Here is a 27,651-nt window from a genome sequence, read left to right as displayed (position 1 = left end):
TATAAAATGTGCAGTCCTTTGACCTTGAAATCCTACTTCTTGGTATCTTCTCTGGACAAACACCCACATGTATGCATGTATGCACATGTGTTCTTTATTGTAGCATTGCTTAGGATAGGAATTCCTTCATTGGAGGAATGTAGACATTTCAGTAGCTTAGATTTATTGATTGCATACTAGATGCCACTCATGATTATAAGTTCTTTAAGCATGCTAAGTATTTTAATTCTTACAACCTCTCTGTGAGATAGGTCCTATTATTATCTGAATCTTATAGTTTGGACAATTACAGTTCAGAGAGTTAAAGTAACTTGCCCAAGATCACTCAGCTAGTAGGTGCATGGCAAGATTTGAACCCAAGACGGTCTGGGTGTAGCTCAGGTATCTATGACTACTGCATATCCTGCCTCTCAATGGGGAGGTGGGATAGCCATGGACAGTAAAAAAAAGAAAACATAATAAACAATTGCTTGCAAAGACATGCACCAACTAGTCCTCACTTCTGGGGATAGAATTTGGACTAGCCATAGTGATCACAGGGACTTACATACTAGAAGGTATACTGATGTGTTGTGCGCAATTAAAACTAGTTTAAAAATAGAATTTACACCTGTTTTATAGGCTTTTCTAGGGTTGTTTTTGTTTGTTTGTTTTGGGGGGTGTGTGTGTGTGTGTGCGTGTATGTGTGAAGTATGTGACCAGCACCAAGCTTTCTGGGCATTTCCATTGCCCCAGTGATTATGATAAAGAAGGGAGCAGGGAGTGGGATGAAGGGAAATGGGAGAGACATTTTATGATCTATACAAAAGTGTGATATACTTATTCATTCATCTATTTATTTATGCCCAGCAGGCCCCAGGAAGGATTGAATGGGGGCATACAAAAAAACACATACAGCAGAGTGTTTCAAGGTGCAGAAATATGAGTGAAGGGAAATTAGGTATAAGGAAATGTAAGGGGTGTCCCCAGATATTTGCCAGAGGTGGAGGCTTAGGGAATCCATAGCCAAAAGGGAAACATGGTCAGTTACCCATCTCACCATATTCATTAGGTAAAAAATATATATATATATATATATACATATATATATATACCTCAACTATATATATATATATCAACTCTTTAGCTCATGGCAAATATGACTAGTTCTAGGAGACACTGAAATATTATGAACAAGGTCCTAAATTATAGAAAAGGCAGCAATGAATATTATAGTGTCCTTTTAAAGCTGTAAAGCAATTTATTTCCTCATTACAAAATTAATAGAGGTTCGGTGGAGGGCACTTGCAAAATAATCATCTCCAATAGCTTTGGGGAAAGATGAAAACTTGGAAGTAGACATTAGCCATTTTCCCTTCCTCTCTGCCCAATCCCACTGAAGTCATGGAGGAAACATAGAAATAAAGGAGATGTGCAGCTGGGTGGGAGCCAAGGAAAGAAGCTGTCCAAGTACCAGAACGTCACGGAATTCCCAGCACACAGGGAGCTGATTACACGCGGAAGCCATGCCCCACCCCGAAGGTGGCATGGCGGTGTAGGAGTTTTGGGGTGAGGTGGTAGGTGAGAACAGGGAACACTATGCTAGAGTCACTCGGTGCTACAGCTCATCGGAATCTAAGGGCAGCCGTGAGAGGCAGGGCTTAGGGTTCACGCAACTGAACAAAGAGGAGGCAGCAGAAAGAGGTTCCCCACCAGGCAGCACAGCCTCTCTATGGAGAACTGAGCTGACAGAAGCCACACGAAGTTACTCGTGGTGGAGCAGACACAGGGCGATGGAGACTAAACCAACGGAAGGGGGTGGGGGGCGGGGGGGCACATCTTACTGCTTGTTTACCGCTTTTTACTAACGTGGTAGTTTCCTTGGCCAGCAACTCCAGAGAAGCTGACATTTTAAGACTCTTTAGGATAAATAAATATGAGAATAATTAGGAAAACATCTATTCATAATGAAGAGAAATACGTAGTTCCAGGTACTAAAGCATAATATAAAACTTTGATAATTTAAGCAATATGATACCGAAACCAGAATAATGTACGTAAAGCATATGGAATATCGAATCAGTTAGAAAAGAATGAATTAGTCAGTAGAGGGTGTTAGTATAGTTGTCTAGCCATTTACAAAATATTAAATCTGCCATACTGCCACCAAGTAAATTCCAGCTGGATTGAAAAAGTAAAAATTTTAAACTTGAAAGGGTGTGGGTATGGGTAAAAGTTTTTATTTTTGTGAGGGAAAGATCTTTCTGAGAATAACACCAAAAGCAAAATAAATGTAGTTTAAATTACATCAAAACTTTAAAACTCTTCATACAAATAATAAACATTGTACACATACTTAAGCAAAATGACAAATAGAAAATATTTGTATACAACAGGCAAAGGGATAATATCCTTCTTCTAAAGAACTCTGGCAAAGAAATAAGAACGTACCAATTGAAAAAACGGGCAAAGAACAGGAGCAAGTTATTAAGAAACAAAGAAAAATGAACAGATGATATATAGAAATGTTCTTTTTGACCACTAATTGAAGAAGTGCAAGATTAGACATTTGGATATGAAATCTTATCAATGAAATAACAAGAGGAAGAGGAAGGATCCTCTCAGTGTTGGGAGAGCATAACGAAATAGGTTTGTGGTGGGAGCCATAAGCTGTAGACACTTTTGGAAGAAATTTAATAATATTTGCCAAAATCTGTTTCTCAGAGTTTATCCTAAGGCAACAGCACTGTAAAGAGATACACATAAATTATTTGTAATAATTGGAAACAATTTAAATAATAATAGGCTATTGATAAAATTAGAATTTAGTGTAACCATGGAAAAATATTTTCTATCAGTGCTTTTTAAATTACACTTCACACACTGGCCCTGGAGGACTCATTCTGTAGACCTGCTCCAGGACAGGTCTGGAAGCCTCTGGCTGTCACCCAGCCTCAACCTGAGCTACCCTGGCATTCTGCACTGGGCTCAAAGTACAATTATATTTGATGAAAGCGTTTTACCAACTGAAAAAGTCTGAATGCTGCTTGCCTAGACGCAGACATGAAAAGGTGTCATAAAATTTTTTGACAAAGACTTTCTTGACATAAAAAGACAGTCGTAAAAATTTTTTCCAGGGAAAAAATAAGGTTGAAAACCAGCATGTATATTATGTTCTCATTTTTTTAAAAAAGATTTTATTTATTTATTTGACAGAGAGAGACACACTGAGAGAGGGAACACAAGCAGGGGGAGGGGGAGAGGGAGAAGCAGGCTCTCTGCTGAGCAGGGAGCACGATGCGGGGCTTGATCCCAGGACCCTGGGATCATGACCTGAGCCGAAGGCAGACGCCTAAGGACTGAGTCACCCAGGCGCCCCTATTACGTTCTTATTTTTATATGTGTAATCTATGTATTACATACGGATGTATTACCAAAATTTGGGCTGGCTATTTCTGGGTGGTGCCATCATGGACTCTTTTTCCTTCTTTTTGTTTATATTTCTGTAATTATCATGTGTAACTTTCATTATCAAAAACAAAGAAGGTATATATGATGCATGAAAGAGGGCTAAGACAGAAGTACAGAATTGGACAAGAGCAAATGGAAGAGGAAGTCTTCCTTTCTACGGGTGGGGGACACAGGCCACTTTGGAGATAACAGGAGACCAGCCACCTAATACTGAAACTGCACTTCATCTGTTCCATCCCTGAATGTTGAGCCCTGAGCAGTCACTCTTCATGACAGGCGGGCTCAGCTGGCCAAAGGGCCAACAGTCTTGTCACCGCTGTGTTTGCGGGCCACACACCTGTTGCGGAGGCACCTGAGACTGGGGATTTCTCCCAATGCAGCCCAGCACCAGTATGAGAAAAGTAATTCCAAGCATCTGCCCTGGGTGCACATTGGGGAAACATTTTTAGTACCTTGGTAGAATGAATTCTTTTTTTATATATATATATATTTTTAACAATAAAATGTATATATAATGTATTGTTTGTTTCAGGGGTACAAGTCTGTGATTCATCAGTCTTACACAATTCAGAGCGCTCACCATAGTATACAGCCTCCCCAATGTCCATCACCCAGTCACCCCATCCTTCCCACGCCCCTCCACTCTAGCAACCCTCACACAGTTTCATATTGTTTTAATCTGATTCTTTCCATGCCCATCTCTTTCAAAAGTGAATGCCTGTTAACCCATCCAGTGGAATCTGAGTGGAGCCCCGGACTTGCAGATCACCCTTAAAAGTCCAGGCTCTAGGACCTACAGAGGGAGACAAAATTTGAATTTTAACCAGTGAAAGAAGGAGACCATGCATGAGCAGGATCTGTAGAAACCCAGTACACATCTCATCGCTGTGGTCGAGAGGAAACATCCTCAGTTGCTCTCTAAATGCCAGACTGCTCTGTGTTTGTTTCCTCTCCCAAACACCCATGGCTTCTTTTCCACCCCAAACTTTCCTCTATTCCTTCAGGAAAAAACTCCCTTATATCCTCAACCACATGACGGTAGGTTCCCTCCACCTCCTGCCTCCTGAGATCCCTGGTTCTCTTAACATCTCAGAACTTCCTTCTGAGAACTTCAAGGCCTGGGGGTGGTATAGACATTTTCCTACTTCCCTGGACCCCTTCCAACCCATTTCTCCTCCGTTATTGCCTGTGCGCTGATCTGTTCCTTTGACGCTCATACTATCAAACTAGATTACCTTCTACAATGTTCCCTCTCTGTCCGACCACATGGCCATGCCCCTAACCCACTGGAAAGGCAGACACCGTTCTCAGTCTCTCTCTCACCCTTCATACTGTCCCCATCTTGGGTGACTTTGATGTCTACATGGACAAATCATCCAATTTCTCTTTCCTTTGAGCAGAAAAGCAAGCCAAGGTTCTCATCGTGATTGCCTGGAGCGTCTCTTTCCTTTTCTCCATTCCCACCCTGATCATATTTGGGAAAAGGAAACTCTCTAATGGTGAAGTGCAGTGCTGGGTGTTATGGCCTGATGACTCCTACTGGACCCCGTACATGACCATCGCGGCCTTCCTGGTGTACTTCATCCCCCTGACAATCATCAGGTAAGAGGCCAACAGGCCAGACTCACACAGAGGCTTTCCTGGTTCACCAACTCCTGCTCTCCTCCCCTACAAGGCCCCTCATTGTTCCTAGTGTCCTTAAGGCAAGTGGCCAGACCATAAGATTTCATCTAAAGCTACTATGTATTAAGCCCAACTTCTCCAAAGTAGAGTAAGGAGGAAGGAACTAATATTTTCTGAGCATGTATTACGGAGCAGGCATTGTGCTAAGTGGCTAACAATGATCCCAGTAACCCCGTTACAACTCTATAAAATAACTACTCTTGTCCCCATTTTATGTATGGTAAAACTCAGGTCCAGAGAGGTTAGGTAACCTGCCCAACATCACATAGGATTTAAACACAGGTTTTTCTGAGTTCATAGCCTGTTCTTTCTCCTTTTGCATGTAGTCTTTCAAATATAAGACATAGTACCAGTTTTAGAGATCTTATATGATAACTGAAATGATAGGCAAACTTGAAGCAAAACTGAGCAAAAAAGGCAATACACACAAAAAAATATGCTAGAAAGTGCATGCAGTGAGGTCAGGTAATGGCAGGGAACACTTCTTGGAAGCTGCCATTGAAAAGGGAAGAATTCAGGTAGGAGAAGGGAAAGGTGAGAAGGAAGCAGGTTTCCGGGTGACTGGGGGTCTGAGTAAGTGTGGCAACAGGGAAAGGACAGGCAGGCCATGCCAGTGGGAGAGGGAAGAAGTTGGCAATAAGCTCTTTCTGGTGGGGTGAGCCTTGATTATAAAGGGCCTTAACAACCAAGCCATAGGATGCTCCCTTTGTCCTGCAGCCAATGGTGGCCACAGATGGTCTTTCAGCAGGAAGACCACAACTGCCTGGAAAGGCAGGGTCTCGCTTGTCATGCGGCAGGATCTCCTCTGACAGCATGGCTCCGCCTGGGTGGATGGGGTGGGGGGTTGAGGGAGATACTGGCGTATTGAGTGTTTGCATGGCCAGGCTAATCCTGCCCCTTCTGAGTGTCCTCAAGCCGGCCATGGTGTGTCCCATAATTTGTCCTGGATGAAGGAACATCAGTCTTTGGTTTCAGATAGTATAAATAATGCTGTGATAAAAATCCTTGTGTTTAAATTTATTCATGAGTCTCTGATTATTCCTTCAGAACTCATTCTACTGGAAATGCTAGATCAAAAATGATGCTCATTTTAAAATTTTGATGCATATTCATAAACTGCCCTACAGAAAAGGTGTATTCCTGCCAACAGCAAAAAAAGAGCTCTGAGTTTTCTTCCCCGGACCCAATGGAAGGTGGTATCATTTCTTTATGAAATCTTTGCCAAACATAGAGGTTTCAAAAAAGTATCTCATTGTTTTCATGCTCATTTCTTTAATTATGTGTTAAGTGTATTAAATCCGTTTCAAGTATTTTTCTGACATTATGGGACTCCTGTGTTCTTGCTCTGTGTTCATCTTTAGTCTCAAAAAATACCACAACTGGAAAAATGTTATCCATCGCATAGGCCAGCCCCTGAATTTTTCACAAAAGTAGGCTTAGAGCTAAAAGGAGCAAAATGACTTGCTCTCCATCAGAGGTCGAGCTGGGCAGGAGAGGGATTCCATAGCCAGCCCAGCAGCCTTGCTGAGACTGGAGATTGTCAGTCCTCTCTGCTGACTTGACAAATTGATGTCTACTTTATTTCCACGTACCGCCTCCTCTCCTCCAAGCTGAATTTGGGAGGAATCCTGGAGGAAAGATGAAGGTTATTTAGACAAGCACTCACAGGTAAGTCATAGCATCATTGGAAGGGGCACGTGGAGGAGGAGGGTGGCTAGTTGCAGGGGTGAGCCTTTGGGGGGAAGCAACTCCTGCCGTCCATCACAGGCAACTGACGCATCCATTTCAGTGGGCAGCGTTTGTCCTTGTTCTCTCCTGATTGATTTCCCATCAGCTCATGAAATCAGTCCAAACCCCTGCTCAGCAGGGTGAATGCAGTATGTCGACCCCATGGCTCCTGATGCGCTGTCTGGCCAGATCCGTCATGTGGCTCTTTCCCTGTCCGTAATCTTCCCCCATCAATTCAAGCTGTTCCTTCCCATCAGGACCTCTCAGACTTGCCTACAGCCCAGCTTGTGTGCTCTTGTAGTGCCCTTGGAAAAAGCCAAGTATAATATGACGATGAAAGGGATGATTTCAAAAGCTGCACTCAGCCTTCATCAAAGTACAGCCTCCTTAAATCCTGCCCGGAGTTCCTTGCTCCCAGCTGTGGTAGAATGAGGAAGATTCAGAGTGACCTCCCCCCCCCCCCCCCCCAACCTCGAGCTTCCCTGAAGCATTTCCTATCTGTACAGTCATGACCTTCAGTCTTCTGTGGTCAGGCTCCTCCTGATGAAGAAAGAGCTCCTCTTTGGGGGATATGGCATCCTCCAGCCCTCTCAGCTCCTCCTCCCTCTTGACCTAAGACCAGGCCCAGATGGAATCTTGTGAAGAATTTGTTTTCCAGCTAGCTCCTGGGATAACTTGCTACAATTTTATATCTCTCAGAGTTAAAGTTCATCTTTTTTCTTTTCTTTCTTTTTTTTTCTTAACCACATTTTGGACACTTGAAGTTGATTCTGTTGCTTATAGTTCTTTTAGGTAGAGTTAAACTCTTAATTCCAAGCTTAAGAAGACAAAAGAAACAACTCAAATTAGGTGTTCATTCACTTTATTAACTATGCCTCATGCCTCATTGTTCTTCAGGCATGATATACACCTACATATATATATACCTCCTTACCAAACTGATAGGCAAAAAAACCATATATAGTTGTTTTAATTTGTATTTTTTTCATTACAGACGAGGTTGAAAAAATTTAAGATGTACATTATCATTTTTGTTTTTTAAATAAATTACTTATTCATATTCTTTCAAATTTATTCAAATTTCTCTCAATTTTATTTTCTCTCTTCTTTATTTTTAAAGATACTCTTTGTATAATAAACTTTTCCTGTTTCCATATGTTGAGGATATTTCCCTAGTTTGTCATTTGCCATTTGAATATGGTTTTATTTTGCTTTTAGTTAATAAGACTGGCATAAATGTGAAAAGGGGAGACTGCATGAATACCAAAAATTAGAAATGAGAAAGTCAAATTCTTTAAAAAGTTAAAAGAATCGTAGGAAAACACTATGCAAAACTTTATATAAATGCATGTGGAAATACGAATGAAATGTATGAGGCTTCTCTGTAATACACAGACCTTTCACATTGTAATGTATTCACATCTACTCATGCTTTTCTTTTCTTTTTTTTTTAAGATTTTATTTATTTATTTATTATTTGACACAGAGAGAGAAACAGTGAGAGAGGGAACACAAGCAGGGGAGAGTGTGAGAGGGAGAAACAGGCTCCCCTCCTAGCAGGGAGCCCGATGCGGGGCTCGATCCCAGGATGCAGGGCTTGATCCCAGGATGCAGGGCTGGATCCCAGGACCCTGGGATCATGACCTGAGCCAAAGGCAGACACTTAATGACTAAGCTACCCAGGCACCCCTACTCATGCTTTTCTTTACATTGCTGCCTTCCATTTCTTTCTTAGGAAATTGCCCCTTGCGCCTGCTTATTTCTACTTTGATTTAAGTTTTTATGATTTATTATTTTAGTTATTGGAAAATAATTTCAGTGTTGGGAGTACATTAAAAATGTCACTTTTTTAAAAAAGATTTATTTATTTGAGAGTGATGGAGAGAGCACAATTGGGAGGGGTAGAGGGAGAGAAAATCCCAAGCAGACTCTGCACCCCTAAAAATGTCACTTTATTTTTTTATTTTTAAAGATTTTATTTATTTATTTATTTATTTGACACAGAGAGAGAGAGAGAGAGATCACAAGCAGGAAGAGCGGCAGGCAAAGAGAGAGGGAGAAGCAGGCTCCCCACTGAGCACGGAGCCCGATGCGGGGCTCAATCCCAGGACCCTGGGATCATGACCTGAGCCAAAGGCAGCCGCTTAACCGACTGAGCCACCCAGGCGCCCCAAAAAATGTCACTTTAAAAACTGTATTTGATTTGGGGTGCCTGGGTGGCTCAGTCAGTTAAGGGTCTGACTCTTGGTCTGGCTCAGGTCATGAACTCAGGGTCGTAGGATGGAGCCCTGCAATGGCTCCGCACTCAGCGCTGCTCGGGATTCTCTCTCCCTCTCCCTCTACCCCTCCTGTTCATGCTCTCTCTCTCTCAAATAAATAAATCTCTTATAAAAAAGCATTTGATTCGATTTTCCAATTGCCCCAATACCATTTACTTTCGATGTTACATATGAATTCAAGATCTAACTTAAATCTACTTTTCTAATGCCAGGTCATTTGTCCCAACACCACTTACTGAATATTGAATAATCTATCTTTTCTACATGGTATGAAATGGCAATTCTACCATATGCATATTTATATTCTAAATACTCTCATTGCTTCTGAACTTGTTAGGCTCTTCATTTTGTTTTTATTTTCTTTTTTCTCTATCATGAGACATACTCCTTATACAATAACCTTTTTCTTTTTTTATATGTTGCAAATACGTCCCTCGTTTGTCATTTGCTTCTTCATCTTGAATATGGTTTTATTTTCAGTTAATAGGAATTGCCATAATGAAGAAAGGAGAGAATACACAAATAACTAAGTTACTGGCTTTTCTGCCACGAATACCACATTGTCACTTTATATACATGTCATATCCCATAAGACGGATGTCCTGTGTTTCTCAAAGCTCCCCTGGCTATTTCAGGGGAGCTACTGATGCTCTCCCTTTCAGCTCCTACTCCAGGCATAACCAACAAGGGACACCCCTCGCACCGTTCATCCCTGTGCCTTTGTGCACATCGTTCCTTATGCCCGAGCACTCCTCCACACTCGCCCTGCCTTGCTGCCCTGCTTCTGGCAACCCCGTTCACATTCTGCACGTCTCACGCCACATACCAACTCCACACAGAACGGCCACTGCTGGCCCTAGGCCAAGTAATGCCTCGGGTGTTCACCCAAAGCCTCCAAGCTCAGCTCGTCCTTGTCGCCATGAAGGCTTCGTGGTAGTGTCATCACCCGCTTGTGTGGCTGTATCTCTTGAGTATAGAACTTTGTCTCTTCATTTCTGGATTCCAAATCGAGTACCTAATGCTCACTCTGTAAATGTTGGAGAGAATGAACAATGCAGGTCTGACCGATAAAGGGCACCAATCACAGGACAGAGGTGCCGTGTCACTCCGATACACACACACCTAATATGGACATTTCTGGCTATTTAGAGCCTAGATCAGTTTCTGGCAGATGGTAGGTCCTCCATATATGTGAAAGGGAAGAAGGAAGGGAGAAAGGAAAGAAGGGAGAGAAGAAGAAAGGCAGAGAGGGAGGGAAGGAGAGAGGAAGGAAGACTTGCATTGTCTGGGGCAAACTCTCAGGAGAGCTGTGTATGAATAAAGATTTAGCTCTTCCATCATTAATTAAATCAGGCTCCCAGGACTTGAAACCATAGTGACTGACAATAAAGGCAATACATTGTTTTTCTGGGTCAATACAACTCCTGTTATTTCAAAATTTACTTGACATAACTGTCTAACTGTTGCTGGGGAGGTTATTAGCCCTGGTGTAATTGCTTTACTTTAGCAGTGGTTATTTTCTTGTGACTTAACTGATTTCTCATTTTTCTATCATTTTTATCTCTGTGACATAAAGATGGAGGCATAAAAGATCCATGGCCAACAATTGCAAAGGAATAAGTGGAAAAAAGCGCATTTGTCATGGAGCATTGATTCGTGTTATATGAAAAAAAAAAAATCCACTTATTCTGCTTGGGGAATGGAGATCAGACTGTGGGAAAGTCCCATGCTAAGGCTGGTACAGCCCAGTAGAGTTCAAGGCCATGGTGTGTAAAAGGGTCCCAGGGGTCTGGCCAGCACTGTCTCTGGGCATGTGGTCCAAGGTCAAGGAGAATGACCCATCATATCAGCAAAGGAAGTGACATACCATATGGCATTACCTGAGGGGTGGCAAGAGTTACCTTTTGAAAAGCCATTCTCACTGATTTGCTAGGTTAAGGTGGATGTTTGTGATGGGATTTCCAATATCCATTCCATAGTAAGCCACTCATGGCAGCCCTTCCCCTCAGTATGTGAATGGTTTGGGAATGGCTGCGTGACCAATTCTAGCCAATGAGATGTGAGGGAATGTCTTCTGAAGAGCTTTTGGAAAAAATTTCCCCATTCTTAGGAAACAAGTCCAGGAGAGGCCAGCTTCTCATCTTCTGGGTACTGCTTCTGGATATAGGTGTCCAGGATTGACACCTGGAACTGCTTCAGTCTGACTCAGGGAGACACCTACACTGAAAAGAAAAGAGAAAGGGATGGAAAGAATGCAGATTTCTCAAGTTCAGCTTTGACCCTTTGAAGTTGCAATTATGGGAGATAAGAAATATTCTGATTGCTTAGAATAATTTGAGTTGGAGTTTTCTGTAAGTTGCTACAAAAAATATCCTGATACCCAACTGTCCATACTTGCTGTTTCCAGATATCAGTGAATTCATCTGAACTACCGAAGCCATCAGAGTGAACTCTTCTTCTAGGACCATTAGGAAATCTCAGTTATTTCAGTGGTACCAAGTGAGTTAGCAAAGGCATCCCTTTGACTTTCTCTGTCCTGGGAGCACATTAAACATGGCGCCAATGGACTGTGTATATCAGGACTCTCAGATTTTTTTTTAGTTTCTTAAGTATCAAGCTGTTTTTACATTTTCCCCCCAAAGTTAGTTCTGCCTTCATGTCTCCCAGAGCCCAACTACATACAGAGATACTATTCAGTCCCTGACCCCTTGCCTCTTCCCATATACCCATAGGGCACCCACCCTCTGTGAGACCCTGGACCTGGTAATGGGGATACGGAAATGACAAGACACACATGCTATCTGAATTTAAGAATAGTCCTGTATAATAGAGAAGGCAGCCAATTAAGGAAGGAGTTATAACACTGTGATGAGTGCTGTGGTAGGGTAAATAGAGAGCCCTAAGGGACCCACAGCAGGGATGCTAACCTGGTCTAGGAATCAAAGAAGGCATTCAGGAAATAACTAGAACCATATATAGCACGTATAACCCAATACGTCTCGCAGAGGAGCTTGTGCGCCCTTCTTAACAAGGTTGTTAACAAGTTGGTTAACAGCCCTTGAAGTCAGAGGACCCATCCTCTAGGTGTGTGAACTCAGACAAATCACTGAATCTCTCAAACCTGAAGTCTGAGCCCCAGAACAAGTCAGGGCCCCTATTATATACTCTGTGTCACCCTACATTTTATCTTCATAGAATTTGCTCCTTTATAAGCATATATTACTGTGTCCTCATTTTATTATTATCTATCTCCACAAATACAATGTGAGCTCCATGAGGGTTAGGACTCTGTATTTTCTGCCACAGTATCCACAATGGCTCATTAGGTGCCTGGGACAAAGTAAGTCCTCAAATACATATAATGAAATGAATTAATTAATAAGGAGAGAGACACTTTTGACTAGGAAGTGTCCTTAATACCCCTGCTAGAAGAGAAAAAAAGGCCTTGTTCAGTGAAACACCAACTCCTCCTACCTGTCTTCCCTATGCTTCACCTCAAATGGGACCTTCAGAGCACAACTGGACAGAATCCTCAGGCCCCAAATGTGAAACAGAGATGGAGCCTTAGATCGCCTCTGGCTCTGAATGTCTATGGTTTCAAGATTGTAATCCATGAAGTCCCCAGCCTTGTGCTGAGTCCTGCAGGGGTGGAGCACTTACAGTCTGAGTGGAATGCTGTCTGTTGTGTCTCATAGGAAAAGCAAAGGTTTTGTTCTGTTTCCTGGACACTTCTTACACATAATGCGGAGCCAGGACTAAGGAACCAGGTTCAGGCATCCTCCTAAGGCAGTCCTGCAAGGTCTTTCTCTGCCTTGCCTCTCACTCTACCTCCATCATGAGCTGCCTCTATAAAGGAAATAAGAGAAAATGGGTCTGTGTCTGGATAGTCTCCCATAAAATCAAGAACTTAGCCAGCCAATTACAGATAAGGGATATTTTCTTCAATCTAGATGATCTTTCAGTTTTCAGATTTCTGAGAAGCTTGAAGAAAAGCTTCATTTGTTGGGAGAATGGAAATAGGTCGAAGACATGGAAGAAGTTAAAACAAGAGAGTGGAGATGCTATTCTCTAGCTCTGTTTCTGAGAATGGGCTATGTATAGGTCTGCTGATCTTTAGGACCTGACCACTACAGACAAGACTCAGTGTAACCGATGTTATACCAGCATGGAGGCCCCAAGGAAGTGGGAGCTAGTTATCATTGAGGAACAGGGACAGTTTAGAAAGGTTTCATAGGGCGCCTGGGTGGCTCAGTTGGTTAAGCGACTGCCTTCGGCTCAGGTCATGATCCTGGAGTCCCGGGATCGAGTCCCGCATCGGGCTCCCTGCTCGGCAAGGAGTCTGCTTCTCCCTCTGACCTTCCTCCTTCTCATGCTCTCTGTCTCTCATTCTCTCTCTCTCAAATAAATAAATAAAATCTTAAAAAAAAAAAAAAAAGAAAGGTTTCATAGCTAAGTGATACATGAAGAGTGGGTTTAAAAATGCATTTCAGCAAGACAGCAAAGCAGACACAGAGAGATGAAAGGCACTGGAACTCCGATTCACCCAAAGTCAACCACACATGAAGCATGGAGTCAAGGTTAGTTTTGTCAGCCTGCTCCTGTTGGCCACCCCTGTTGCTGATATGGAGAAAGGTCACTGGGAGACGGTGGGGTGGAGGGAAGCAGGATGATGACGGTAAATGTGAGGAAGGCAGAGGCAGATTGTGGGAGGTTTGGATGCCCTGCATAAGAGCCTGGATGTCGTCTTGTAGGGAAGTGGAGACTCTGGGGGGTTTTAAGCCAGAGAATTACTCTGTGTCCTAGAGCTCCACCTTGATGGCAGCATGGGCATTCAAGATAGTAGCTGAGTAGAGGCATTAGAAGATCACAATAATCAGGCAAGAGGTCATAAGGGGTGCTCGTTTGGGGAGCACACATACTGAAATTGGAATCATACAGAGATTAGTATGGCCCCATACGAGGATGATATGAACATTCATGAAGCCTTCTTGAATACTTTTAATGGGTACTAAGCTTCAGTTGGGGAAGATGAAAAATGGAAGAATGGAAATGGATGGTGGAGATGGTTATGCAACAATGTGAATGTACTTCATGCTGCCAAACCATGCACTTAAAAATAGTTAAAATGGTAAATTTTGTTATGTTTGTTTTACCACAATAAAAAAACCCTATCAAAATATTTAAAAAAAAAAAAGGAGTTTGTAAGGATCTGGACTGATGCTGAGGAGCAGGAATGGAGAAGAAAGAACAAATCATGGAAACATTTTGAAGGGACAGACCATAGAACTTGCTGATGAAAGAAACAAGGAAGAAGAAGGAGAAAAATATAATTCAGAGATTTCTCTGATGCATAACTGTTCTGCTCTGAGCAGTGGCCTGATTTGGGTAATAAAGGGACACCCTACTTATTAGGAGTTGCTTTCCCCTTGCCCGATGGATCCTAAGGAGATGAGGCAGAGATGACTTAGTCCCAAACCCCTAACACATAAGACCTTCCTTAATTTTCCATTGTGTACATGGCTGATGGCCAATAAATATTTGAATTATTGATTGATTTAGCACTGGGGTTGCAATTGTAATACATAATTAATGTTTCATACTGGCTGTAACCTTTCCTTGTAGTTCATTTACCTGGGGAAAAAGTTTCTCTGCTGTAACAAATGTCCAACTTAAGGTAAAGAATAGACTCACAAGTAATTTTTTCCTCATTTCTTCTTTAATGTAGACATGCAAATCCCAGAAAAATCCCTGGGCAGGCATATGCAAAGAACTGGGGATGTTCCAAAAAGACTCCAAGCTCACCTGGAGCACTCAGAGGGGTTCACTAAGCAAGAATGGGAAAAGCAATAAGGAGCAGAAGGTTTTTAACACAGTAAATCTCAAGAGGGAAGTTTGTGCTATTCTAAAGTAAAGCAACGCTTTGTCCCAAAATTTTTAGTTGAGGTTCTTAATATATTGGAAGCATCACGTAACTAACTAAAGAAGAGTATAAATTTTTATATTTATCAAAGGGGACAAAAGACAAAATTTCCTGATGCTTTTGAGTCATTAACACTTTGTTTTCCTGTTAGGTATAGATTATGTCATGCTACAGTAGGTGTAATATTACGTGAAAAATGGGGAAGAAAGAGGAGAAAGAAAATGACATTTATTGAGTCTCTGCTAATTTCCAAGCACTGTGCTTGGCATTTTCAATGTTGTCACATTGGATCCAAAAAAAAAAATTTCATAAGAAGTTTGTGTTATTAACTCCATTTTAGTGTCAACAGAGGCCCAGTGCCTTAGTCTGTTTTGGCTACTGTAACAAAATATTACAGACTGGGTGGTTTGTAAACAACAGAACTTCAGTTCTCACAGTGCTGGAGGCTGGCAGTCCAAGAACAGGGCACCAGCATGGTCAGATTCTGGTGACAGCTCTCTTCTGGGCAGCCGAATTCTCCTTGTGTCCTCACATGGTGGAGGAGGCTAGGGAGCTCTGTGAGGTGTCTTTTATAAGAGCACTCATGACCTAATCACCTCCCATAGGCTCCACCTCCTACTACTATCACCATGGTCATTTACATTTCAACATATAAAGTTAGGGGTGGTGATGCAAACATTCAGCCTGTATCAGTCAGTATATTGCTTATCTATTGCAGGGTAACAAATTGTCATGAACCTGGGTACTTAAAACAACATACATTTATTATCTCCAGGGTCTGTGGGTCAGGAATCTGGACATGGCTTAACTGGGCATGGCTTACTTCTGCTTAAGCAAGGCAACCAACAAGGTGTCTGCCAGGGCTGGGGTATCATCAGAGGCTCAACTGGGGAAGGATCTTCTTTCAGGCTCCCGGGGGTTCTTGGCAGAATTAATTTTCTGCTACTGTAGGACTCATGGTAGCAACAGAGAGAGACACTAGCAAGACAGGCACTACAATCTTACACGATCACAGACATTTATCACCTTCAGCCCAATGCAAGGATTAGAAGCCAGTCACAGTTCCCACCACACTCAAGGGGAGGGGATATCACAAAGGTATGAATACCAGAGGCAGGAATCAAGGAGCCACATTAAAGAATGTCTAAGGTCAAGGACATACAACCAGCAAGCAGTAAAGCTGCTTACAAATAAAAATATTTCCAATCCCAAACCCTGAGTTTGGATTCTAATCTCAGCTCTACCTCTAACCATATGAGTTATCTCAGAGAACCATTTCACTTCACCAGATTCTAGCCTCCTCAGTTAAAAGAGAGGTAGCTGTAACATGCTGGGATTCTACAATCAGCAAGCATAGGGACCAGGCATGGTTTAGAGAACCCCCCTTCCCCTGGCCATACCTCACACTCAGGTAACTGGGAGTGATCCTCTGTATGTGTCCTCACAGTCCTCACAGTAGGGACCCACCAGCCATGTTAGTATTACTTCTGGTCCTTTCCACAGTGCCATCTATGCCATTGTGATCCGAACCATTTGGATTAAGAGCAAAGCCCACGAGACCGTGATCTCCAACTGCTCGGGTAAGTCTCTAACCAGCATTACCCAACTCTTGGGTAATTTTGCTTCTGTAGTGGTTTTTCTCTAGCAAATCAGAGCTTGGGCTTTGCCTGAATACAACAAGCCTGCACTCTTCTATCAGGACCCAGCTAGCAGATCAGACCCACCAAAGGCTCTCCTGGCAGGTACTGCTTCTTCCATGTGGCCTCCCTGAAGACTCAAGAAGAAAGAGGGGGGGTGGACTTTGGGTGCCAGGATCCAAAGGTTGCCCCGGTTTCTTAGGCCTGGCAAAGAGGAACACCCTGGAAGACACTGCGGTGAAAAGAGGTCTGTCCAAGGAGGACACATTCAGTGACGTGTGAGCATAGACATTTCTACTTGGCTTGAATTTACAGATGGAGAAAACTGCCATCCATCCACAGAACAATCCTGGACCCTAAGCCAGGCAAAGCATGGTCAATGCTTTCCCAACACACCATCTCACCCCAGAATGAGCCTGAGACCACTCACAATAGCCCTTCCCCAAATTCTGCATCAGTAAACCTTAGTGCGGAGCACCTCCCCCATGGCCGGCGCTGGGCCCTGGAGGCCTACCCTGCCTCCCAGGCCCCCACTGCTGCACCTGCCAGAGACCAACCTGGAGAGAACGCAGTGAACCACGTGCCAGAGAGAGAGGGGCCAGGGCTCCTGGTTTTCTATTTATTATAATGCAACTAGTTCTCTGCTCAGGCTCCCCACCTCCTCCCATTCCTAGTACTCGCATGCACACATGCACCCCTTCACACACCCAGTCTCTCACACCCACACTTACACACTCCCTCACACGCACTCACATGAGGACAGCGGGCTATAACACGGATGTCTGGAATACAAAAGGCTGGTTTCTGTTCCAGATGTGCCACCGAGAGCTGTGCCACCTTGCAAAGTCATCTAACCTCTCTAGCCTTCATGAGCTTAAAATACAGGGACAGCCTAAATGGTCTCGAAGCTTCCTCTTTTCAGACTGTTGAGCTAGTACCTTTACTGGACCAAGACCATGCTCATTTTTCTCCCTTTGAAGCTTCTTCTCCCAGTGTGACAGAGGGAAAGTCATAAAGATTCCCAAGTGGGCACTAATCATCTGTGTCCCTTCTCTAGGAGAATTGGTAGAGACGTATAAGTCTGGGTGTCTTCATCTGAATTCAATTCAGTTCTGCTCTGTCCACCACATGTCGGCAGCGGTACAAAGGCCTGGGAATGCCTGGGGAAATTTTCAAATGCGCCCATACCTGGAGACCCCTGTCCGAGAGATTCTGATTCACTCGGTTTGGAGTGAGGTCTGGCATCATTACTCTGGGAAAGCTCTTCGGATGATTTTAACGTGCAACCAGGTTTGACAACCTCTCCTCCAGTGGGAGACGCAGTTCCAGGCAGCCAACTCCCACAGGGACTGACGACAGTAGCCCAGACGTGTGTGCAGGCTGCTCGGAAATCTTCCACCCATGGAATACCTCTCATTCAACTTGTGACTCATTCCGGCTTCCACGCAGATCCTCCACACAGACTCCCTCACACCAGTCTAGTCTCTGCACCCTGGTTTTTCTAGAAGAAACAAGAGCAATCCAAAAGAATAAACACAAATGCATTCATTTTATTCATCATGAGTGGCTTTGGTTAAAAGTCAGAATATTTGTCTGGAAAAAAAATGGAGGAGGATGTCCTTCCTCTATCAGATATCAAATAAATATATTAAATACTATAATTGTTGAAATAGGGTATCCCTATCGAAGAATTACATGAAGAGGGGACTAGAACAGGACAGAAGCTCTAAAGGAAACCTTACGAATTTAGGGTATGATAAAGTGCTTCAAACTGATAGAGTCGTAGAGATTGTTCGGTAATTAGTGTTGTTGAGACAATTCATTTGGAAATAAATACACTATAGTCCTACCTCATACGCCACAAGGAAATAAACTTTTTTAAAGATTTAAATCTAAGAGAGAGAGAATGGAAAGAAAATATAAGAATCATTGTTTATAAGCAGGAAAAATGGGAAAAGTTCTGAATACCTGCAATGAGGGATCAAGTGTAATTATATAGACATACAATCAAATACTACAGCTGTAAAAAGTATTGTGTTGTATACTTATTGCAATAGAAAGATGTCTATTATGTATTAGATTAAGAAGGAGAAAGTGATATCACTTTTATAAATATATGAATATATAATAAATATTAGAATATGCATGTGCATATACAGATAAATGATAGCTAGCTGGATAGATGATGAATAGATAGATAGATAGATAGATAGATAGATAGATAGATAGATGATAGATAGAGAGAGAGATATATAGATATATCGTAAACTGATGAATCCTTAAACATTCAAAACTTACATTCTCAGTGAATGGGTAATGACCAAGATCAGATGAATCCTGATATATAGGTAGGATGCAGAAGCTACAAGCAATAGGGAAGTACCCAGAGGTTGCTATGAGAGATACAAAAAATGCCTCTGCCTGCCCTCAGATATCTCCCTGCTGAGCCTTCTATGATGCCTGAAATTCAAACCAATGGAATCAGTCCTTTTTCATTAAGGTACTATCTCTAGGAGAACCCAGGAGCAGTACATTTGTAGCCTGGGTTGAGTAATGTGCACTCTACAAGCATATACTGATCAAGTTGTCACTTAGAGTGCATGACCCTGATTTGATGGTGGACAGATCAAGTGTGGTGGGACCAGAGGGTTTGGAAGCTTTGGGTTTGAAGGTCCAGAGCTTTGGGTTTGAAGGGGAACAAAGTAAAAAGGGGTTGGGGAGGACACAAACACTTAGTCCATAAAAAGGGAGAATCAGAAAAAAAAAAAAAAAAGACACTGTGGAAATAATTGAAGACCAACCAAATGAGAATAGACAAATGCTGTTTATCCAGAGCTTGCGAAAGAGTCATTGCAAGGGAGTCAGCCACCATGCCTTACATTCTGGCAGAGACTCAAAAGCAAGCAGAGGAGTGGGAAAACTTTATAGTGGAAAAAGGGAAGACTTCAGATGTGCCCTGGCTGGTGACTATTGGCATGGGAAGCTGCAGGTAGGCTAAGTAGAAGCATGGCATCCCATGTGGTTGGTTAGGAGTATATATTTGGCTTCCTCTGATTGGTTTTAAGTTGAAAACAGGGACAAAAACTAAAGAAGCTGTCAGTCATTAATCAAGTGTTGACCGTTTGGGGTAGATTTTTACAGGTCTTACTGGACAGGGGGAGAGAGACTGACTTGCCACAAATTTGACTTGTACACAGTAGGTTGGCCTTCTGGCCTGGTTACTATAGATAATGGATTGGTTTCCTGGCCTGGTTGCTGCAGAGGTCAGGGCTCTGTTTTTATACATGGTCTGGCCATGATCCATTTGTTTATTCAGTCTATCAACACAAGCTGGCGAGACAGAGGAACAGACAGAGCCTCTCCTGCCAGCCACTTCACTAAGTTCTTTCCATACTGTATCTTCTTGAATCCATACACAACGCTGCAAGGCGCATTATCATCTCTCTTTTACAAATGGAGGACAGGCATGAAGGTTAAGCACATACGATTGACCAGAAAGCCTGTTTTCTCCCCGATACCAGGCTGCCTCTCAGAAAGAAGGACACTGAAGAAAGGGAGGTGGTAAATGACTCACACACACACACACACACACACACACACACACACACAAAAAGAGCTCAAAGTGAAAAAACCCAAACCTGGCTCTTTGGCATGGCTTCTCTTCCACCCGACTCCCTAGAGTTTTGCCTTGAGAGCACTATTCTGGCCCCAGCCCCTGAAGTATTTTGATTTGAAGTCTTTAAAATCTAAAAGGTGGCCACCACTGGTCAAGGGCCCAATTTTATCTTGGTAGGCTGAGGTCTTCCTATATTGCAGATTTAAATCAGGTTGGTTTAAACCCCTGTCCCATGCTTCTTGCCAGTTCCAGGAGGCTGGCGTGTCCTGCACTCTCCCCCTGAGCTGTCACATTCACCTACCCCTCCTCAGAGTGCTCTTCTGTTCCCTCTGCTCCTGGCCCAGCAAGCATGGGATCCACATCACTTTCCTTGAGTTTATCACACCCAAGAGTAAATAAAGCAAATGTTGAGGTGATGAAAGGTTTCCACATCCTATCAGCTGCTCCCCACCCTTTTCTAGCAGGCTTTTCACCACTGTGGTTGGGCTCTGTCTCTCTCCAGAGACCCCCATATCTCCCTGCTACTAGAATTTCCAGTCCCTAAACTACTGGCTTCCCCTGTCCTCCAGTCTCTGAAATAGTACAAAGCCACATAGAGAGCAGTTTTCCCAGTGGTATACAATATGTTATTACCCTCCCCAAAGGCGAAAATGGCTACAGTCAATTTTTATTCTTTAATCCAAGTCTACATCTCCATTACTGCTATTTTTTTAGTTGTCCATATTAACACCAGTGAGCCCCTTCTAGAATGAGGAGCAGATAGTATTGTCAAAAGCCCAGGTACTCTCTGTATCTGATTCATAAATGGAACTCACCTGATTTTCTATTTGTTATTACAGCCAGGCAGCTATGGAGTTGGCTGGTAAATAGATCTCCAGTGGTGTTAGCATGCCAGGATTATTGCTCATCAACAAGGGGACATCGGCAATGATTAGTGTGAACAGAAGCACACCGTGTAAATACAGGCTGCAAAAATCCAAGCTCTCATTCGTTTATGCACCACTCTTCTTACCGGCAAGTATGTCTGTTTTCTCTACCTCAAAGGAGGACAGAAAGAAAAGAAAAAGAACTGTTTAATAAATGATCTAAATACTTTCCCACAAACAAGTGCGGAAAGCAAGAAGTAGTGGGGATGAGATTTTCAATATTGTAGGTAATCTTTCATAAACAGGCATGCTTTTGATGCCTAGGGGTATCTACTTCTGTAAAATAGAGCATTTAACTGCATAGGGACGGGAGATGCCGAGGTGCGGCCACAGAACGCGCAAACCTATCTGCACATGACTGCATCCGGCCATGGTGGCTTGGGAGACGTGGTATGATCCATGGCACGTCCAAACTGCGTTTCAAATTAAGTGAGTCAGAATGAGGTGGATAAAAAAGCTTTGGATTAGGGACTGGGTTAGAGTCCTCTTCATTTCTAGCTAAGTGAATTTAAGATAAGCCCATTAACTGCTCTGAGTACCTTTCTTCATCGGAAAATGTAGGCAAAATGGCTTCTCTACCTATAAGGACATTTAGCAAAAGACATAAAGAACTTCATGGAAAAAAAAGTAGAAAGATATAAATAAATGAAGCTTATAACAAGTTCATGGATAGTAAGATTCAATAGCTTGAAGATGTCAGTTCTCCCCAACAATCTACAGATTAATGCAGTTCCTGTCAAAATTAAAATGGGACATTTTATTGAGCTTGACAAACCAAGTTTAAAATATACGGGGAAATTTCAAGAGCCAAGAATAGCCAAGACACTCCTGGAGAACTAGAACAAAGTAGGGGGGATTTACTGTATTCAATAGTAAAATCTATCATAAAGTCAGAGTGATTAATAGAGTATGGTAGTGACACAATACAATAGACAAATAGAAAATGAAACAACCTCAAAACAGAACCTACACGTATATGAAAACTTGATCTATGTCAGAAGATCATAGGGAAAGAAAGAAAACTGGCTCTTTACCTCAATTTATAGGCAAAAACAAATTCCAGGTGAATTGGAGACTGAAATTTTGTTAACTTTAAGCAGAGCAAAGAGCAATTTTAAGTAAAAAATGTATTTATTCATGAACAGCAAAGAAATTGCAGTTCGGGACAAGCAAGGTATGGCGAACCTTAGGCAAGTCTAAAGAGAAGAAGGGAAGATGAGCTTTTATTAGGTTTTATTAGGTTTTAGGAGGAATCTGGGGAGGGCTGTTCTGAACAAAAGGTCACTGGAGAATGAGAGTTCCAGGTGGCGGTGGTTTCTCACTGGCAGCAGGTGGTGGTTGGTGCCTTGGTGCTGGAGCAGGGAGGGATCTTCCTTACTTTTCTTAAAGGCAGGAGACAAATTCCTGTGTGAAAAGTGAGCTCCCTTGTCAAAATGATTCTGTTTCTTCTTTCTGTTGGTTGGGCAGCCTGCAGGGAGTGGTACGTGTGAGTGAGCACCTCACTTCTGACTGTTTTAAGTGAGGTTTCCTTTATGTTCAGTATATATAAAACTTTTCAAAGAAAATGTAGGATGATACCTTTATGACACTGGGATAAGGAAGGACTTCTTAAACAAGATCCAAACAAGATCTTTTATATTAAATCATAAAAGAAATGATAGATAAATTTGACTCTGTAAATATTTAAAAAGTCAAGAACAAAGTGGGAGAAGTTATAAAAAGATGAATATAATAAATAAGTCACAGAGATGAAAAGTACAGCATAAGGTATATAATTAATAATATTGTGATAACATTGTATGGTGACAGATGGTGACCACACTTAGCATGGTGAGCACTGAGTAATGGATAGAATTGTTGAATCAGTATGTTGTTCACTTGAAACTCTTATAACATCGTATGCTGATTATACTTCAATTTTAAAAAACATATACAACAACAACAAGAGATAAATAGAAAAAAATCAGCAATACACAAACAGGCATTTCACAGAAGGGAAAAAAAAAGGAATGGCCAAAACTAAGATTCTCAACCTCATTGATGATCAGGAAGATGCACATTTAAACCTCAGTTAGATACAATTTTCTACCCACAGGATTAGTAAAAATGTTAACATCTGATCTTTCAAAGTGGTGAAAAAGATATAGAGCTCATGGTTTATTTGGCAACATCATTCCTCAAAAACGTAGTAGACTTCTGATCCATTTGCTTTCAGTCCGTTTCATGTGCCAGGAACCATGTCCAAAAAGTCTTTCTTAATAAAATTCTCAGGTCTGACTTGTTTCTTTTCTTCCTCATGCCATCCCTGTCTTTAACTTAATGGAAGCTAGGTTGAAGCCATCGGAAACAATAGTCAGGAGGCCACATCCTTAGTCTCATCTTTGCCTCAGGAATGATTCTGAATGGGTCTTTGCTGGTTAAAACTTCTCAATGTTATAACTTAATTTGGGGATCAGGGTCTGCTCCATTGGCATAAGACTTGCACACTTAGAAGGTATACACATTTGCTTTAATGCTCCACTCACATTTCCAATTTGCACCAGGTCATGCAAAGTATGTATCTGTTACTATCAGGGGCCAGAAAGCAATGGAAACTTGCAACTCTATGAGATCCCAAATTGTAAGACTTTCTTTAACTTCCTGTCATTTTTGTTCATAAACCAACCAACTCTTGTCTGAATTCATCTCTTTTTTCTAATACCTTGCTAAACACAGCTGGTAGCAATCAACATACACTATTAACATTCTATTTACCAACTGTGATGGCTAATTTTATGTGTCAACTTGAATGAGCTAAGGGATGCCCAGATAGCTGGCAAAACACTATTTCTGGGTATCTGGAAGGCATTTCTAGAAGCGTTTGAATCGGTAGACTAAGTAAAGATGTTCTCACCAATGTGGTAGGCATCATCCAATCTGTTGAAGGCCTGAATAGAACAAAAAGACAAAGGAAGGGTAAATTTGCTTGAGCTGGGACATCCATCTTCTCCTGTCCCTGGACATCAGCACTCCTGTTCCTGGGTCCTTGGGCTAGGACCAGGATTTACACCATTGACTGCCCGAGTCTCCAGCCATTGTGCTCAGACCTACACAAACATCTTCCTTGGGTCTCATGATTTGTACTTGGACTTAATTATACCACCAGCTTTCCTAGTTCTCCAGCTTAAAGACAGCAAATTGTGGGACTTCTCAGCCTCCACAATTTTGTGAGCTAATTCCTATAATACATTTCCTTTTATGTATATCTCTATGTATTTCCTATTGGTTCCATTTTCTGGAGAGCCCTGACTGCTAACCCAGGCTTGTCCTATGGGCTCCAGGCTCAGTAGGCACACAATTTGACTTCCCAGGCATCATATGTGATGGTTCTATGAAATGGATCTCTAGTGTCCCAGCTTCCAATATCAATTTCCTTGCCACCTGCTGCCAGCCCACAGGCCAATGCCACATGTTTTTGATTTTTGTTATGATAGCATTGCATATGAGATACCAACTTCTGCTTCAGTTAAGGAAACACTAGCTGCTATATCAAAGAAACCCCCAAATACAGTAGCCTTAACAAAGTAGAACTTTGTTCCTTGTTTAAAGCTCAATCAACAGTAAAAGTCAAAGGGAAGGGCCCTGCTCCACACAGTCATTCAGAAACTCAAGGTGAAGATTCTGCCGCACTTAACAGATGGCTATAAGATATCCTTCAGCAGCAACATCCAACAGTCAGGGGTGGAAGGAAGAGAGAGAGGAGGATTACTCAGGTGGTTTATCTGAGCCAGGCCCGAGAATAGTGTCCATGGATTCTTCCCATATTCCCATAGGTAGAGCTTAGTCATATGACTACACGCCGCTGAAAAGAAAAGGCTTGCTGGACAGCTCACCTGTCTCTGCCACAGTTATTTTAGGTCTGCCAGGCTTCCTGGTTCCACCTGAGCTGAGGAGCTGAGGAAGGGAAAAAGCTGTGAGGTAGGTGAGTTAGGTCATACCTCCTCATATCTAGCTATGACCTCTGGTTTGTTAGAGGGTCAAAAAAACCCCAAGGGAAGGTAGTGGTCAAAATCCCACAGTTAAGCAGATGAGACCTAATGCACTAGAAATATTTAACACTGAGGTTATATTTGTAGATAAACAAGCTATCAATGATTGGAAATCAAAAATTAATTTCAAATTTTAAAAATTTTACAATTCGGGCATGACTGTTAAAAACGTTTAAAATTTTAAAATCAACCCGAAATACATAGACTTCCCAATATGTGAAAAAATATTTAAGACATCCCCGGGTAGATTTCCTTGTTACAAACAAATCACCTGCACTCATTATAAGCCCAGAGATGACATAGTCCCCTCCCGACCAGGAATAAATTCTGTCTCATTTAAAAATCCCAAGATACCAATTGCTCCCCTTCAGGCACTCAGTTCACAAAAACAATGGATTCCCAGTGGCTCAGCAAGGGGCATGAAGCATGGCGAGGTAAGGAGCAGGAACTGGCCCCCTGGAGACTAAATGGACAGTGTGGGCCCCCCCTAGGGATGCATCCGTGAATTAAGACTGCCTAAGGCAGCATGCTGCTTCCAGTCCCGAACCTAATGGACCTGCTGCCTCAAGGCTACCCCAGCTATTAATGCGCAGGGATGGCTGGATTTAACTGCTTTTTGCTCCAGCTCAGCACCAAGGCCTGGGTGGAAATAACCCTTTTATCTCCCAATAAAGGAGAATTACTGGCATTTTGTAGCTCAGTTCTCTTTGAAGAGCCATCTTTAGAAGCTGGAGGCTTTGCATTTCCTAGAGTGGTCAGATTAGAGACGTTTTTCACTGATCTCATTGGGAGATCAAAGGGCAAGTAGTTGATTATATTGTCACCCAGTTGCCCTGTGGAAAGTACTGCCAGGTTCCATTTTAAAAAGTTAGAGCACAAATGTCATTCTCAAGAACTTTTCTGAAAAACCAACCAAGTCTTCACAACCATATTGTTTCAGAGCCAGCTGTTAGTCCAGCAAATGGGGATATTTTGAAAGGATATAATTTGGTCAGCTGTATTTCTTACTTGCCTCCCCTGGGTAAAATCCTTCTGGGAGAATTTTGGGATGTATATAATTCCTATATACAGATAACAATCTAAATGCAGTAAGACTGTCTGTTCACTTCCATAAAGGCAGGCCATATACATCCTGAAATACTATCAAAACTTTATTCATCCCAATTAGTAAAGGAATTGACATTCTCAGCATAGGGCTTGTCATCTTAAATACATATTTTGTTTTTATCTTCAAAACTCTGAGTTTGGTGCAGGGCGCCTGGGTGGCTCAGTCGGTTAAGCGTTCAACTCTTGGTCATGATCAGATCACGATCTCAGGGTTGTGGGATCAGTCGTGGGATCCAGCCCCGTGTGGGGCTCCATGCTCAGTGGAGAATTTGCTTGTAAGATTCCCTCCCTCTGCCCCTTTTTAAAAAGCCTCTGAGTTTGGTATTTTATGCCTTGTTTTTTAAACTGGGAATCTGAAGCTGGAAACGGTTGGTCGTTGCCTAAGGTTACACAGCTGGTGATTGGTAGAGCTGGAAAGTATATTCAGGTCTGACCTTGGAGCCTGTCTCCTTCCCAGGAGACCACCATGGAAATCAGGGTTTTTCAACCTTGGCACTATTGGTGTTTGGGACTAGATAATTCTGTTTTACTCTCCTATGCATCTAAGGATGTTTAGCAGCATTCCTCACCTCTACACACTAGATGCCAATAGCAGCCCCCCCCCCCCTCCCCCAGCACACTGAGACAACCAAAAATGTGTCTGGACATTGGCAAATGTAACCCTCAGGGGCAATATCGCCCCCAGCTTAACCGCTGCGGTAAATGCTTCTGCGACGTTTGCTTCCTTATGCCATGAAGTCTTGCGGTTCTGTGAAATGCACAGAATAATTTGAAGCTCTAACAGTTCCTAAGAGTGGCCTCACAAGGTATACATTAAGAAAGAAAACACCAGTTCTAATTAGCATTGCAGCTTATTGAACATAAAAGCTTCTTCCCATTATTCCTGATAACCGTTTGTCCTCTCCAGTGAGTAAATGTTCACACTGTGGAAAGACTCAGAAGATCCAGTGGTTTGCGGTCGCCTCAGAAATTCAGCCCAGACTCCCTGGGAAGACATTCTAGATCTTTCCACTTCGGCCTCAGTTCTCCACCCCCCACCCCGAAAATCAATATCCTTTTAAGCTCCAACCAAGTGAGGTGACTCCCTCATGGTCCAAATACATCTGACATTTTCTGGTTTCCACGTCTTGGGTGAGGACACTCACTCTGCTTCACGTGTCTGTCCCAATCTCACTCCCACACCCCCCAGTTCCACCTCTGGATTCTCTGCATCTGCCCTGCAGCCTTCCCCGCATAACAACGGCGGATGGCTCTCTCCCTCACAGCTGGTTTTCCTC

The 27,651-nt window shown here is 42.5% G+C and overlaps 1 protein-coding gene and 1 non-coding gene across 2 annotated transcripts in view; both read left to right on the top strand.

Annotated features, from left to right (window-relative positions):
- NPSR1 (neuropeptide S receptor 1) overlaps positions 1 to 27,651 on the top strand; it is a 148,913-nt gene that overhangs the window by 114,073 nt on the left and 7,189 nt on the right. The window contains 2 exon segments of the mRNA XM_045865118.1: positions 4,851 to 5,052; positions 16,564 to 16,640. Coding sequence (XP_045721074.1) covers positions 4,851 to 5,052; positions 16,564 to 16,640 — 279 coding nt within the window.
- LOC123836184 (U6 spliceosomal RNA) lies at positions 14,035 to 14,140 on the top strand. The gene has a single exon (XR_006788884.1). It is a non-coding gene; the product is annotated as a U6 spliceosomal RNA (small nuclear RNA).

The sequence above is a fragment of the Mirounga angustirostris genome, unplaced genomic scaffold, assembly GCF_029215605.1.
Source record: "Mirounga angustirostris isolate CCGP_5_RB_7025 unplaced genomic scaffold, mMirAng1.0.hap1 SCAF_12, whole genome shotgun sequence".
NCBI classification, from domain to species: Eukaryota; Metazoa; Chordata; class Mammalia; order Carnivora; family Phocidae; genus Mirounga; species Mirounga angustirostris.
The sequence above is the reverse complement of the archived record's forward strand: the minus strand, read 5'-3'. Positions and strand labels throughout refer to the sequence as shown.